This window comes from Chiloscyllium plagiosum, chromosome 3 (assembly GCF_004010195.1).
Source record: "Chiloscyllium plagiosum isolate BGI_BamShark_2017 chromosome 3, ASM401019v2, whole genome shotgun sequence".
Taxonomy (NCBI): Eukaryota; Metazoa; Chordata; class Chondrichthyes; order Orectolobiformes; family Hemiscylliidae; genus Chiloscyllium; species Chiloscyllium plagiosum.
In genome coordinates, this window is record NC_057712.1 from 68,929,480 (window position 1) to 68,944,571 (window position 15,092).

At 40.7% G+C, this 15,092-nt stretch overlaps 1 protein-coding gene across 7 annotated transcripts in view; it reads right to left on the reverse strand.

The window, feature by feature from the left end:
* The window catches only part of tpd52l1 (tpd52 like 1), a 35,690-nt gene extending 24,498 nt beyond the window's left edge, over positions 1 to 11,192 (reverse strand). For 3 of the 7 annotated variants that reach the window (XM_043683988.1, XM_043683974.1, XM_043683965.1), the window contains exons 1-3: positions 11,059 to 11,188; positions 5,604 to 5,701; positions 2,813 to 2,961 (exon numbers count right to left, since the gene is read on the reverse strand). In XM_043683988.1, the coding sequence (XP_043539923.1) occupies positions 2,813 to 2,961; positions 5,604 to 5,701; positions 11,059 to 11,077 (266 nt within the window). In that variant the 5' untranslated portion in view covers positions 11,078 to 11,188. Of the gene's footprint in view, positions 1 to 2,812; positions 2,962 to 5,603; positions 5,702 to 9,549; positions 9,666 to 11,058 lie in introns of all 7 variants that reach the window. The other 4 variants (XM_043683981.1, XR_006310458.1, XM_043683997.1 and 1 more) reach the window with 4 other exon arrangements.
* Between the last annotated feature and the right edge of the window lie 3,900 nt (positions 11,193 to 15,092).

The following is a 15,092-nucleotide window of genomic DNA, read 5'->3' on the forward strand; positions in this document are numbered from 1 at the left end:
TGTCATTAACATATATTGTAAAAAGCTGAGGTCCCAGCACGGATCCCTGCGGTACCGCACTGGTCACTGCCTGCCATTCCGAAATGGAGCCGTTTATCACTACCCTTTGTTTCCTATCAGCCAACCAATTTTCAATCCAATTTAGTACTTTGCCCCCAATACCATGCGCCCTAATTTTACTCACTAACCTCCTGTGTGGGACTTTATCAAAAGCTTTCTGAAAGTCCAGGTACACTACATCTACTGGATCTCCCTCGTCCATCTTCAGAGTTACAGAAATAAAATAGTCTAACAATTTTTATCTCAACACATCTCTCTAAAGTATTAACTAATCCGCTTTCTTAAAAACTAAGATGCCTATGAGAACTGCCCATGTACAGCCTGTCCAGAAAAATCAGGACACATTCAAACTGGCCAATTAATGCTCCATCAGTTCACTCCAAGTCATCAGCAAAGCGTGGAAGCGGTCAGTGACAGCAATTATGTACGAGCAACTTAATCACCAATACTCATGAAATCAGGTGGAAAATGTTCCACTAGCTAAAGTCTCATCCAGAAACTTGGTTGTGGTTGTTGGAGACCAATCTTCTCAGTCTCAGGTCATTAATGTGGGAGTTCCTGAGGATATCAGGCCAAAACATCATCAGCTGCCTCATCAATTGACCATTCCTCCATCAGAAAATCAACAGGACAATGTTTGCAGATGATTGCAGAGTGTTTAATACCATTCACAACTCCTTAAATATTGGAATAAAAACAGGAAGTGCTGGAGAAACTCAGCAGGTCTGGCAACACTAGAGAAAGAAACAAAGCTAACATTTTGAGTCTAATGACTCCGCTTTAGTTCTTCTCTTTACAAATCTGTCAAACTTGCTGAATTCTCCACACTTTTGTTTTTCTTTCAGATCTCCAGCACCCGCAATATTTCATTTTGTTTCCTTAAATATTGGAGCAGTCTATGGCCAAAAGTGGCAAGACCTGAAAAATATTCATATTTGGGTTGATAAATGTCAGGAAATAAGTGCCAGGCAAGGACCGTCTCCAAGAGAAGAAAGGTAACTATCGGCACTTGAAATTTAACAGCATTACAATCACTTTCCCCTCCATCAACATCCGGGGGGTTATCACTGACCAGAAGCATAACTGGAGCAGCTATATAAATAGTGTCTACAATAGCAGGGAAAGATTAGGAATTTGGCAGCAAGCAATTCTGTTCCTGAATCTCAAACCTTACACACTATCTACAAGTCACAAGTAAGGAATAAAATAGAATATTGCCCACTTACTTGGATTAGTGAAGGTCAAATAACACTCACTTAGCTCAATACCACGCATGACAAATCAGCCTATTTGATCAGCTAATTCACCACCTATCCATCTGATCCATCATTTTAAACATTCATTGCCTCTGTCACCAGTGCATAGTGGCAGTAATGTACCATATACATGATGCACTGCAACAACTCACCAAGGCTGTTCCCACACACCTTGTAAAATGTGACTTTTACGACCTAGAAGGACAGGTATAGTAGATGCCTGTGAACACCACCAACGTGAAGGTCCCGTCCAAGTCTCAGAACATCCTGACTTGGAACTATGTTGTCATTCCTTCAACTTTTGAAATAAATATTTCTTTTATAATGAGTATAATAATTGCAGATGTAATGTAATATTGAGTTGCAAACAATACATACGAATTAAACAAGGATGAACATTGACAGTTCACACAAGACCGATAGCCACTCAACTGTGGCTTGGCAACAGGATAGTCAGCTCTCAATTCATATCCAAATAGTAATATTTCATCAGCTCAAAATCAATGCAAAGTTGTGTTTACTTTCAAAAACAAACTGATTTTAAAGCAATGCTTCCATCATGCTCATTTCACAAAAGTTACCTGTAACTATGCAACAGTTTTTAAAATATTAAATTTAAGATTTGAAATTGATATTCAGGATAATATATGCAATATCAACCTAGCATATTTCATAGTCCATTTCCCAACAGGGAAATAAAGGCAACAGTGCTTTTTTTCTGTCTGGCTGATGGTTTGATGAATTTCTAACTCTAACTACTCCTATGCTTAGTTTGAAGGAAACATTGAGGTGAAATTAGATTCATTCAAAGGCACAAGAAAGTAAAATAGGTAAAACTGAATTGCAGCATGTGGCATTTATTTTATTTAGCTTAAAAAGACTTTAAAAAGACATAAAATTGCAAAGGTTGCAATTTTTCCCAATCTACTCACATGAGGGAAAATGAAGCAGACAGGTAGGTTGAAGTTTGTATGACCTGCACTTATCTGCCATTTCCTTTCTCAGGTTCTTCAAATAGGTGAAAAATAGATATCTTGTGAAGTACTCATTCAACACACTATCATGTTTTAAATAAACTATTTGAAAGTAGATATGTAGATTCCAATTCTGGTATAAATCTCTCTGGATGCCAACAACCTACAGCTACTTTAACCAAGTTTGAGAATACAACAATGAGTGATGGAGAGCATTCAAATTTGGCTACTTTAATTTAATCCTTGCGGTGTCCACAAATACAGCTATCTATTTTTGAGGTGGACAATTCAAGATCCAATGCAGCAAATTTACACCACCAACATAAATGGGAGAAACGTTCATTTCAATTTTTAATAGATGCTTCTATTAGTTAAAAATTATCCAGCATCTCAAAACACAACTTGTATCAAGCAAATAAATATTTCGATGAATCACAGCAAAGCGTTCCTTCATACAACAGCAGGAATAACGTGCACTAGCTTTAATCAAGTTGCAGCAAACTCCTCCACTCAAAAACTTACATCACAGAAGTCTGCATGTCATGCCAGCTTTTGCTTAAGTTGTGTTTTATTTCATTCAGTGGGGTAATGCCCATCTTCTGTTTTATTTCCACTAGATGCTTCTCCTTGGCACTTAGAACTTGTCTCAAGGTAGAGATTTCATCTTCTAGCTGACATTGAAAGAAAACATTTAATTCTTCATGCACACCTTCAAAATAGAAATTTCAGTAGGTTTATATTATAATCAAAGTCATAACCATCTTCTAGCCTACTGGACTTGCTGAAGTAAACAAATGCATAAATTACCGTAATATTGAGTGCACTTTGCAAATCTATAAGCCCTAACCCCATAAACATTAACTGTATAGATTAGAGAAAATGTGAGTTGCAGTTTTTACTTTTAAAATACCTACTTTTAAGTATACTTTTTCACTAGAATTCTTGACAGGCTATGCAATTGCTGTCATTGAAAAGGCAACCTGTTTCCATGTTTTTCATCAGCAGGCCACTGCCTCCCAAGATGAATTGGAGAAAATTCTTGCTCCAAGTCCTGGATGCCAGACAAACAATCCAATATTTCAGCAACAGTAGAAAAGTTGAAGTACCAGGAAGCTACACTTGTGTATTGTCAACATACAGTTAATGCTATGTTTATGGGTGACGTAATATGTAGAGACTTGGAAGACACCAGAGAAGCAGGAAGACTAGCTATAATTGCAGGAATACTCCGTCAATGATAGATAAGAATATAAGTGTAGTCCTATCCAGCATGGCAACAATGAAGAAGCATTGGAGGTGGTTTGTGTAGTCAACAATGTCAAAGGTAGTGGATAAATCAAAAAGGATAACGAAGGATAGTTTACCAAAAATGCCGGCAAATCAACAAAGTTTTTAAAAAGTTTCTTCTTGATATTGGAAATGCTGCAGTTACGATGTTTCATTTGTTGTCTGAGCATCTTGTGCTGAGTTTATTCAGAAATGCTGGTGATTTGCTCCTACAATAATGCTATGGAATACCATGATGCTGACACACCAATATTGAAGGGACAGGTATAAACGTCCAATTCAGCTTTCATGGGAGGAGCTTATTTCTGGAGGGGTGGGGGAAGATTCAAAGGGAGAGCATTTCCTCGTAGATCGAGATATTAGGAGATCAAGTTGTATGACAGATACATAGAGATGTACAATATCAAAACACACCCTTCAGTCCAACCACAACACGCCAATCACGTCCCCAAGTTAAACTAGTCCCACTTGCAGCAGTACTGAGTATCCCTTCAAATCTTTCTTATTCATGAACTTATCAAATGTCTTGTAAATATTATAACTCCACTTGCAACCACCACATCCTCTGGCAGTTCATTCCACACATGAGCCATTGTGTATAAAAAAAATGTTGCCCCTCATGTCCTTTTTAAATTTTTCTCCTCTCGCCTTAAAAACATGCCGCCTAGTTTTGAACTCCCCCACCGGAGGGAAAAGACCCTTGCCATTAACCTTACCTATGCCCCTCACAATAAGGTCAGTCCTCAACCTCCTACGCTCCAGTGAAAGAAGTCCTCATCTTTCTAGTCTATTTTTAGATCTCAAACCCTCCTTTTCTGAACTCTCTCTAGTTTAATCATATCCTTTGTATAACATGGCGATCAGAACTGCACACAGTACACCAGAGCAGGCCTTCACTAACATCCTGTACAACCTCAACATGACATCCCAATTCCTATACTCAAAGGTCTGAGCAATGAAGGCAAGCATGCTGAACTGCCTACTTGTGATGCAAATTTCAAAGAATAATGTACCTGAACCCCTAGGTTCTACAACAATACCCAGGGCCCTGTCATGAATTGTATAAGTTCTGCCCTACTTATTGGATTAGGTTCATCCATTCTGCAGTCATATTGTACCAGTACAAGTGGAATGCAGTTCAAGTCCAAAGACAAAGAGAAGATTTGAGCAAACTCCTCTGTTCCGGTGAATATCAAGCCTCTCCACTATTGCTACAGCTGCAGTTATTCAGATAAGTGGGAAGCATTTCATCAACACTCCTAAATTACAGACATGCTGAAGAGTTTTGAAATATCAAAGTGGTGAACCAGAGTTCTCAGCACATAAATACGATTGACTCAGTTAAACTTCTGGTCAATGATTATGCTGAAGGTGAGGGTGGCAAGAGCTTTGGGAAAGTGATCCTTTTGAAGGTCACAAGATGGCTGTGCTTTCTGCTTTTGAGATAGCCACTATCAGCAGTTTGATGATGCAAACATTATGTCATTTGGACCAAGCTGGAATATTACCTATGCCCTGCTGTCAGCCGATATGGGCCCCTTCATGATCAGAAGCATTGTGAATGTAGCAGTGCACTGTTCAGATATGTGCAAAAAGATCCCTCCTCTGACATCATAAAAACAATCAGCCCGGCAAAATGTTTTTTTTCTTTATTCATTCACGGGATGAAGGCATTGCTGACTAGGGAGTATTTATTACCCATCGGGCAGTTAAAAGTCAACCTCATTGCTGAGAGCCAGGAATCACATGTAGGCCAGACCAGGATGGTCATTCCCTTCATTAAAGGACATTATTAACTAAACAGAAACCAGGAATCAAATCCAAGACACTGCAGATCCTTGTGGCTCAGCTAATCTCTGGAAAAACCCAAAAGTCATTGGGAAAAGCTTGGAAATTTGGGTATTAAGTCAATTTTGTTTTAAATTGAATTATTTTCAATGGAATTCAAAGCAATAAATTTCATATTTTTGTGCAGTTTTGTGGATTCATTAAAGCTAGATTTATAACTATATTTTTTTCAGATTACCTTGGCCAGTTCTACACCAAGATCTTCTTTTTCTTCAGGGAGCATTCCAAGGTCAATATCAGAACCCAAGTCACTAAAACATCTGGCTTCAAGAAGTGCTGTTAAAATATAAGAATATTGTTGTATTCCCTGTTTCTGTTTCAAAGGTTAGAACTTGAATTACACAATCACTCCTGAGCTACTGAATATTTTGGTATCAGGACTGAGGGTTATCAAATGTTAACTGCCACTTAGCTTTTCTGCTGTACACTGACATGAGCTGCTTTGTTACTAGAAAAATTGGAAACACAGCTACAGACTGAAATCATCATTCCTGATCTGTGGGTAGATGGAAGATTGTCAACTTATCAAGTAAACATCTTGTGAACAAGCTGTAAGCTTTTATCATCACATTTTGAATAGTAGTTTTTTTTTTAAACTTATAATATTTTATACTTAGACACACACAATTCCTAGGTACTGATGGATTTACCCCTGGGTTTAGATCGCTGAGCTGTAATGCACGGGGAAATTTTTACACCTCATTTTTAGGTAGCAGTGGTGTTTCTGGCAGCCTTGGTTTAAATACAAATGTGGAAAAGGCTGGAGATTGGCACCAAGGATGAGAGCTAGTGCAAACACATTGGTATGAATAATCTCCTTCTACACCATAACACATAACCTAATGCACTTTTCATTGAAAAGGCACCAATTTCTTGGCTTAATCGTAACTGTAGAGTGGGGGTATGCCCTGCCGTGAGTGTCTTGAGTACAAGTGTACTGTGGCTGATGGTCCACTGTGCCACAAGAATGCTGAGTCTTCAGTTGCTAGATCTGGTTGAAGTCAATCCCACTGAGCATGGTGACAATGCAATATATCACAATGGAGGGTATCCTCGTGAAGAATGAACTTTGCTCCACAAGGACTATGCATGGTCCCTTTTATTGATGCTCCATGCCTTCTTCGAATCCCACTTTTGCCATATATTCACTTTACCCCTTAACTTTCGATATGTGCTCAGCAAAGACTTTTACATACCCACCTCAATGAATTTCAGGCATGTGATATTAACATCTTCTTCCAATGTCTTTGTCTCTGTGCCCACTGCTTTGGACAGGAGTCCTCTCTCCATTCCACGTGACATTAGCCACCTTAATTTCTCTGCTCCCCTTACCCACTCTAATCTGTCTTCCTCTGAATTGCATGCACTCCATTCTCTCAGATCTACCCTGACTGTGTTATCAAATCTGCCAGTAAAGGATGGTGTTGTCAACTGGCTTGCTGACCTCTAACTCACAGAGGCTGAATGTCAACTCTTGGACACTTCTTCCTATCTCCCCTGGATCGTGATCTGACCGTCAAACATGTCCTGGAAACAACAGCTTCATCTCCCCTCCACAGCTCCCTTTCTCATAATTCCCCAACCCCTGCACAACCCTCTTCTACCTTCATCCCAAAATTCACAAACAGGACTGCCCTGGCAGACCCAGTTTTTCAGTATGCCCCTTCGCCACTGAACTTATTTCTTCTCAATTTGACTCTATTTTGTCTCCAGTTATTCAGTCTCTTCCTGCTTACATTCATGATCCTTTTGAGGCTTTATTTCAGCTCTATAATTGCCAATTTCCTGGCCTCAGCCACCCATTTTTCACCATGAATGTGCAATCCCTCTACATGTCCATTCCCCACTCGAACATTCTGAATGTTCTCCACTTCTCTTGAAATGAGACCTGAACAGTCCAATCAAACACCTCTCTTCTTCACCTGGCTGAGCTTATTCTTAGTTTGAACAACTTCCTCAATCATTCCCACTTTCTCCAAGTCAAAAGCATGGCTATGCGTACCCATGTGGATTCCAGCTATGCCTATGCCTTTGTGGGCATTCCTTGTTCCAGTCCTAATCAGGCCCCAACATACAACTCATTCTCTGATACACTGTTAATGTCATCATAATGTTTCCTGTTTTTATCCAGAATTGGATAAGTTCATCAGGGCGGCACGGTGGCACAGTGGTTAGCACTGCTGCCTCTCAGCGCCAGGGACCCAGGTTCAATTTCTGCCTCGGGCAACTGTCTGTGTGGAGTTTGCACATTCTCCCCGTGTCTGCATGGGTTTCCTCCGGGTGCTCCGGTTTCCTCCAACGGTCCAAAGATGTGTAGGTTAGGTGAAGTGGCCATGCTAAATTGCCCGTAGTGTTAGGTGAAGGGGTAAATGTAGGGGAATGGGTCTGGGTGGGTTGCTCTTCGGAGGGTCGGTGTGGACTTGTTGGGCTGAAGGGCCTGTTTCCACACTAAGTAATCTAATCAGTTTCACTTCTAATTTCCATCCTTCACTCACCTAGTCCATCACTGATTCTTCCTTGCCTTGACTTCACTATTTCCATTTCTGATGACAGGCTATATGCTAGTATTCACTACAAACCCATCAACTTCCAGTTATCTTGACTATATACACTCAAAACCTGGTTTCTGCAAGGACTCCATTCCATTCTCCCAAATTCTTCATTGCACCTATTCTGATGACACCTTCCACTGGAATACCTAGAGCATCATCCCCTTTTACCCCATAGGCAAGAGCTCTTGGCCAGGTCTAACCCATTTCCTGTTTTTCTGTCCTCACACTTGCCCCTCCTTTCCAGAGCAAGTACAAGGTTCTCCTTGTTCTCACTTCCAATCCCACCAGTCTCCACATTCAAAGGATCATTACCTTTCATTTCCTTTCCCTCCTGTCAATATTCCACATGGACTTCTCTCTGTGACACTCTTCTACACTCCTCCATCATTCCTTACACTTCCTCATTCTCCCAAGGCACTTTCCTATGCAATTGCAGAAGGTGCAACACTTGTCCTTTTACCTCCTCCTTTCTTAGTGCGAATACATTGTCCCACTGAAGCAGTGGTTTACTTGTACTTTTTTTCAATGTAGCATTTGATGCTCACAAAGTAGTCACTTTTAGATTGTTAAATTGCTGAGACCAAATGCAGCCCAACTCTTCTGCTCTGTGTGTAAGATGATCTCTATCTTCCAAGTGTTTGCCACTTCAATAAACCATTTTGTTTTCATACTAACATTTCTGTCCTTGGTCCATTGCAGTATTCCAATGAAGCTAGAGGAACAACACCTTATTTTCCACCTAGTCACTTTACAATCATCAGGACCTTCCAACAACCCACCACCCAGGCCCTTCCAGTGCATTTTGTTTGTCTCTTTTTGCTCAGCAAAGCTGATTTACGTTCTCGTAATCAAATGTATAGAGATGTCTTACATCTCAATATTTCCTTTATTATTAATACACCCTTTCTCTTTTGCTCTGGGCATCCTCACCATTTGTTCCATCTGCTTCTCCTCCCACTTTGTCAATAACATAAACACCATCATTTTTCCAACCTACTTCAGTGTAGTCAAAAAGTGTGTTTGGGCTTGAAGCATTAACTCTCCACAAATGCAGCCAAAGTTTCCCTTGTTTTTATTTCAGATGTCCAGTATCTGGCATATTTCACTTTTATTATGTTGGTAAGAATGCCTTTGACAAGGCTGAAATCTATCCTGTTTAATTGCTTTTTTGATGCTTTTAACAAGCTTGATACATCTGAGCATTTCAGAGACAATGTCTAGAGGGGTCCAGACTTACATGAAAGCCCGGAAAGGAAAGCAGTTTTCTATCCCTGAAGGAATTCCCAGGTGAATAGATCAATTTTTAATAACAATTTAATAAAATTGACATAGTCATCATTGGAATTTTAATTCCAAGTCTTTTACTGAATTCAATTTTTACCACGTGCTCTGGCAGGAATCGAACCAGCGTCCCCATAATACTATTTTTGGGTCTCTGGATTGCTAGTCCAATAACAATATCACACTATTGTCTCCCAACTAGTAATGTAATTCCAAACTCAGAACTCAGCATCTGAATCATCTATATGATAAGGTTGTAGATATACAATCCACTGAACACGAAAAACATACTTCAGCCAGAAGTTTCTTGTGCACTTTTACATGATGGCTCCATGTGTTTGAGGTACACAGGAAAGCAAATATTTAGTGCTTACTGAGCTGTTCTGTAACTGCAACCTGAGAGAGAACTGAGATAGAAAGAGTAAAGATAAGCAGAAATGAATACAAACATTACAAAGATAAAATAATTTAAAAAAATTAAGTAGACTCAAGACAGTCTCAGAAAATATAAACAAATTTCTTCTCTTCTGATTGCTGTATTTAGACCAGTGATTATGCACATTTTGAAATACAGACAACCAGGAGCCAACTGATTTTTCACCTAACCCTACCATTAGATTGGTGTAAACAACTACACTATAATTTAAACAAGAAGTGATTTACAATCATACTTGGTTACAGTAGCAGGTCCTTGTGACACGGCTAAGGTTTTATTTCTTTTGAGGTTGGAGTTAAGGTCGATAACTATAGTACAACAAACAGCTTTACCTTGAGTCTTAACTGAACCACCCTAATTCCCAATCATTTTAGGGCATCCTTAGTCTAACACTGGAGTATAAAGTTGTGAAAGTATTCTACTGCCTAAACACAATTATCCTTAAAGAATATAATTTATTTTTGTCACAGTTTCAAACTGAAAACCATACTGTAAAGAATCCACAATGGCTACTTCCAAGGTATCTTAATTAATAAGTCCTAACAAACTGGAGAGAAGCAAGCCTCAAGACTGACAAAACTTACACTTTTTCACTTGCATACATATGCACTTTTTCTTGCAAAACAGTGATTAGCTTCAAAAGAAATATATAAACTATACAGCACTTTGGGAAGTCTTAAAACCATGAAAAGCACAATTTCTTCTTTTGAAAAATCAAATTAACTATTTCCTTTCCAAATGCCTTTGGAGCTGAGGTGCTTACTTTAAATTTAAACAGTTTAAACCCTTTGTGCCAGTACATTTGGTGCAACGTTTCAAGATTCTTCCAACTATGGTGATAAAAGCAGTTCATTCAGTAATGCATCCTGAAACAAACCACGAATAGAAACTGCTGGAGAAACTCAGCGGGTCTGGCAGCATCTATACAGAGAAAATCACAGTTTCGAGAAGACTCGAAACGAATGCTGCTAGACCTGCCGAGTTTCACCAGCAATTTCTATTTTTCTTTGTTTCAGATTTCCAGCCTCCATGGTTTTTTGTTAATTCAGTTTCCCCTCTGACCAAACCATGGGGACAGGGAAACCGATCCACAAGGCAACCGCATCTCCTGGTACTCAGTTTAGTTAATATTGCTGGTCAGACCTAATCAGAAATTAAGTTTCCCAAGTCAAACATTCAATGGTAAATTGGAAACACGTCTGATTTAAACTGAGCAATGACTCCAGCTCAATGACATTGACAAGACATTCTCAAGGTTTTGGAATGATGCAAAAGAAATCGTTGGAAAATTTAACGACACTACTTTTGGAAAAGTTTCGCTATTCCCCTTTGGGTGTATTGAGGATATGGAGGCGAACCCTTACCTCCCTCATTAAGCTCCATCAGACTCCTTCTCAATCCTGATCCGCTGGGAACTGGACTCCTCGTTCACACCTGCACTCCGCTCCACCTTCAGGATAGAGGACTCGCACTCTCATCCAATACAGCAGCGACCCCACTGGCTGGAGGACTCGCACTCTCATCCGAATCAGCAGCGACCCCACTGGCTGGAGGACTCGCACTCTCATTCGAAACAGCAACGACCCCGCTGGCTGGAGGACTCGCACCCTCATTCGATACCGCAGCGACTCCACTGGCTGGAGGAGTCGCACTCTTCTCCAATATAGCAAAAACTCCGCTGGCAGGAGGACTCGCACTCTCATCCATTACAGCAAAGACCCCGCTGGCTGGAGGACTAACATTTTCATCCGACGCAGCTTTCCAATATTTTCCCTAATGATATAGTTAAAAATTACACATCACCAGGCTTTAATACAACAGGTTTATTTGGAAGCACTAGCTTCAACCCACAGATATAGTTCAACCACCTCATTTTTTTTAAATTTCAAAACTATACTTTATTCATAAAACCATCTATAAGTACATACAAATGTTCAAAATCAGTTTGTAGTCTTTGCAGAGAAAAAGCAAAACATTAGATTTTTGACATTTCTCAGAGCTTCTTGATAGTTGCAAAAAACAAAAGCATTTTCTACTAATCCAGGAAACTATTTATGTTCGTTTGGAGGCACCTGAAGGGTCTGACAACTGAATGGACCTTCATTATACTTTGACAGAATTAGTGGTCTTTCCCCATTGCACCTTAGCAGTAGAAGCCCAAAGTTTTAGGGCATCCCTCAGCATGTAGTTCTGGACGTTGGAATGTGCCAGCCTGCAATAATTGGTTCAGGTCAACTCTATACACTAGAAGACCAATAGATTTTGGGCAGATCAAACAATGTATTTCAACAAATCAATGGTCCTCCAGGCTCAGTCAAGGTTGGTCTCTATGTTTGTCCTGGGGAACAGCCTGTTGAGCACAAATCCTACATAATGAAGCTGCTCAGGATGAATGACGATGAAAACCACTGCATCTCTCTTTAAACTTCTTTGCAAAAGCACATTCCAGAAGATGTGTTGTAACTGCTTCGAAGCACTGTGAGTTGGCACACAGAGACTGGGCGTGCATGAAGAATCTGACAGGCAGTGCCCTTCTCATCACCAGGCAAGCTACTTCTTGGTGCTTGTTGGGAAGTTCTGATGATGAGAAATTCTGCCAAATGACTTTAACAGTCTCAGGGATCCACACAATAGGTTCAACCTCTCCTTTTCTCGCTGAGTCTCGAGAACATTACGTGATGATCATTTTCTGATGGACTTGTGGCCAGTTATTTTTCTTTGTAAATTTCTCTGTGAAGGACAGGTGATATGGAATGGCCCAACTAGACCACTGCACTAAGGCCAGGCCCATCCTTCACAACACCGAGGACAGGTAGAAACTTGGTATGTGGTGTTTGTGTACCGAGGGCTTATACATACAGCTTGATGCAACCACATACAAAGGTGGCCATCAGGATGCTAGCAACATTTGGTATGTTCTACCCCCATTGTCCAGAGCATTATACATGGTGTCCCTGTAGACACAGTCCATTTTTGACCACCAGATGAAGTGGAAAATGGCTCGGGTGACTGCAGTGACGCAAGCTTGGGGAATGTGCCAGACCTGTGCCACATACAAAACTACCGAAAGTATCTCACATCTGATAATCAGGTTTTTACCCATAATAGAGAGGGAACGGTGCTCCTATCTGTCCAGTTTCTGCCTCACTTTGGCAATACATTCATAGTGATAGTCATAGAGATGTACAGCATGGAAACAGACCCTTCGGTCCAACCCCTTCTCCCAAATGTTTTGCACATGCCCCAGTCCATCTGAACCATATTCCCAGTACCTTCAGATAATCTGCCCTGACGATGAAGGAGGTAAAGGAGTGGTTGGCCTAGTTCCCAAAGAACATGGCCTCGTTCATGCTTTGATTTATCTTGGCTCCTGAGGCCAGTTCAAACTCACCACAGATGCTCTTAAGTCTGTGCACTGAGAGTGGATCCAAGCAGAAAATGAAATAATCAATTATGCACAGAGAGGCTTTGACCTGCAGGCCTCCATTGCCCCAAATAGTCACCCATCACAGGCTTGTATTCTTCCTGATGGATTCAGGAAAAGGCTCTAGACAACACACATCAGAGATAATACTCAACTCCACTATCCTGTTTTTTTCCCTTTAACTCATGAGTCCCTTACTGATTAACAATCTGCCTGTTTTAGTCTTAAATGTAATTAATGATCCAACCTTGATAACCCTCTGCAGTAAAGAATTCCACAGGTTCACCACCATCTGATAGATTAAATTTCTCCTCACCTGTGATTTATGTGCACCACCACTTACTGTGAGAATAGGTGATAGATTTTCCCTTAAGGGGAAACAACAGTTCTGCACATATCCAATAAAGTACCCTAAGAATCTTGCATGTTTTAATAAAATGACTTCTCATTCTTCTGAATTCCAATGTGTACAAGCCCAACCTGCTCAATCTCTCCTCATAAAACAGTACCTGGTGTCAGCCTCGTCTCTGCACTGTCTCCGGTGCTGGTATGGCAGTTAATCTACTGCTTATACCAATTTTGTTAATGGGAGGTCATATGACCAAATTGATTGAATTTCTCAAAGCAGTGACCCACTGTGTACAGGAAGGCAATACAGTTGATGTGGTCTACTTAGGTTTCAGCAAATATTTGATAAGATCCTGCATGGGAAATTGGCAGAGAAGATAAGAGCTGATAGGATCCAAGCAAATTTGACTAGTTGGACCCAGAATTTTCTGAGTAGCAGGAAACATAGGATAATGGTTGAGGGATGTTTTTGTAACTGGAGGAAGGTTCCACAGTGATCAGTGTAGGGACCTTTGCTGTTTGTAGTTTAATGTAAATGGTTTAGACTTGAATATGCAAGGGTTGATCAGTAAATTCATAGATGAAATGAATTAGTCGGGTGACAAATTGTGAGGATGATCACCTTGACTACAGAAGTATATAGATGGGCTGGTCAGATGGGCTGATCAGTGGCGAATAGAATTCAATCTGGCTAAGTGTGAGATGATGCACTTGGGCAGGTCAAACAAGGCTAGGGAATCGATGATGATTGACAGGATCTTGTGAAGCACAAATGAGACATCTTGGTGTGCATGCTGACTGGTTCCTTAAGGTAGATAATGTGGTTAAGATGCAACATATGCTACAACCTGCAACACATTATTGATGAGGATGAGAACCTCACCTTCACTATGCCTCCAATTCTCATCTTTAAACAACCACTAAACCTTAAACAGACCATTGTTCACAACAAACTGCCTAGTCTTCAGGACAACATTGACTACAACACCATAAAATCCTATCATGCCAACCACTGCAAGACGTGTCAGAGTGTTGACATGGATACTACCATTACACATGGGGATATCACCAACCATGTACACAGCAGGTACTCATGTGACTTGTTCAATGTTGTCTGTTTCATACACTGCAGGCAAGGATGCCCCAAGGTACATTGGTGAGACCAAGCAGATGCTATGACAATGGATGAATGGACGCAGTGCAACAATCACCAGACAGGAATGTTCCTTCCCAGTCAAGGAACACTTCAGCAGTTAGGGACATTTGGCGTTGGATCTTCGGGTGACCATCCTCCAAGGCGGTTTTTGGGATACGCAACAACACAGAATGGCCAAGCAGAGACTGATAGGAGAAAGTGAGGACTGCAGATGCTGGAGATCAGAGCTGAAAATGTGTTGCTGGAAAAGCGCAGCAGGTCAGGCAGCATCCAAGGAAAAGGAGAATCGACGTTTCAGGTATGAGCCCTTCTTCAGGAATGAGGAAAGTGTGTCCAACAGGCTAAGATAAAAGGTAGGGAGGAGGGACTTGGGGGAGGGGCGTTGGAAATGCAATAGGTAGAAGGAGGTTAAGGTGAGAGTGATAGGCCAGAGTGGGGGTGGGGGCGGAGAGGGCGGGAAGAAGATTGCA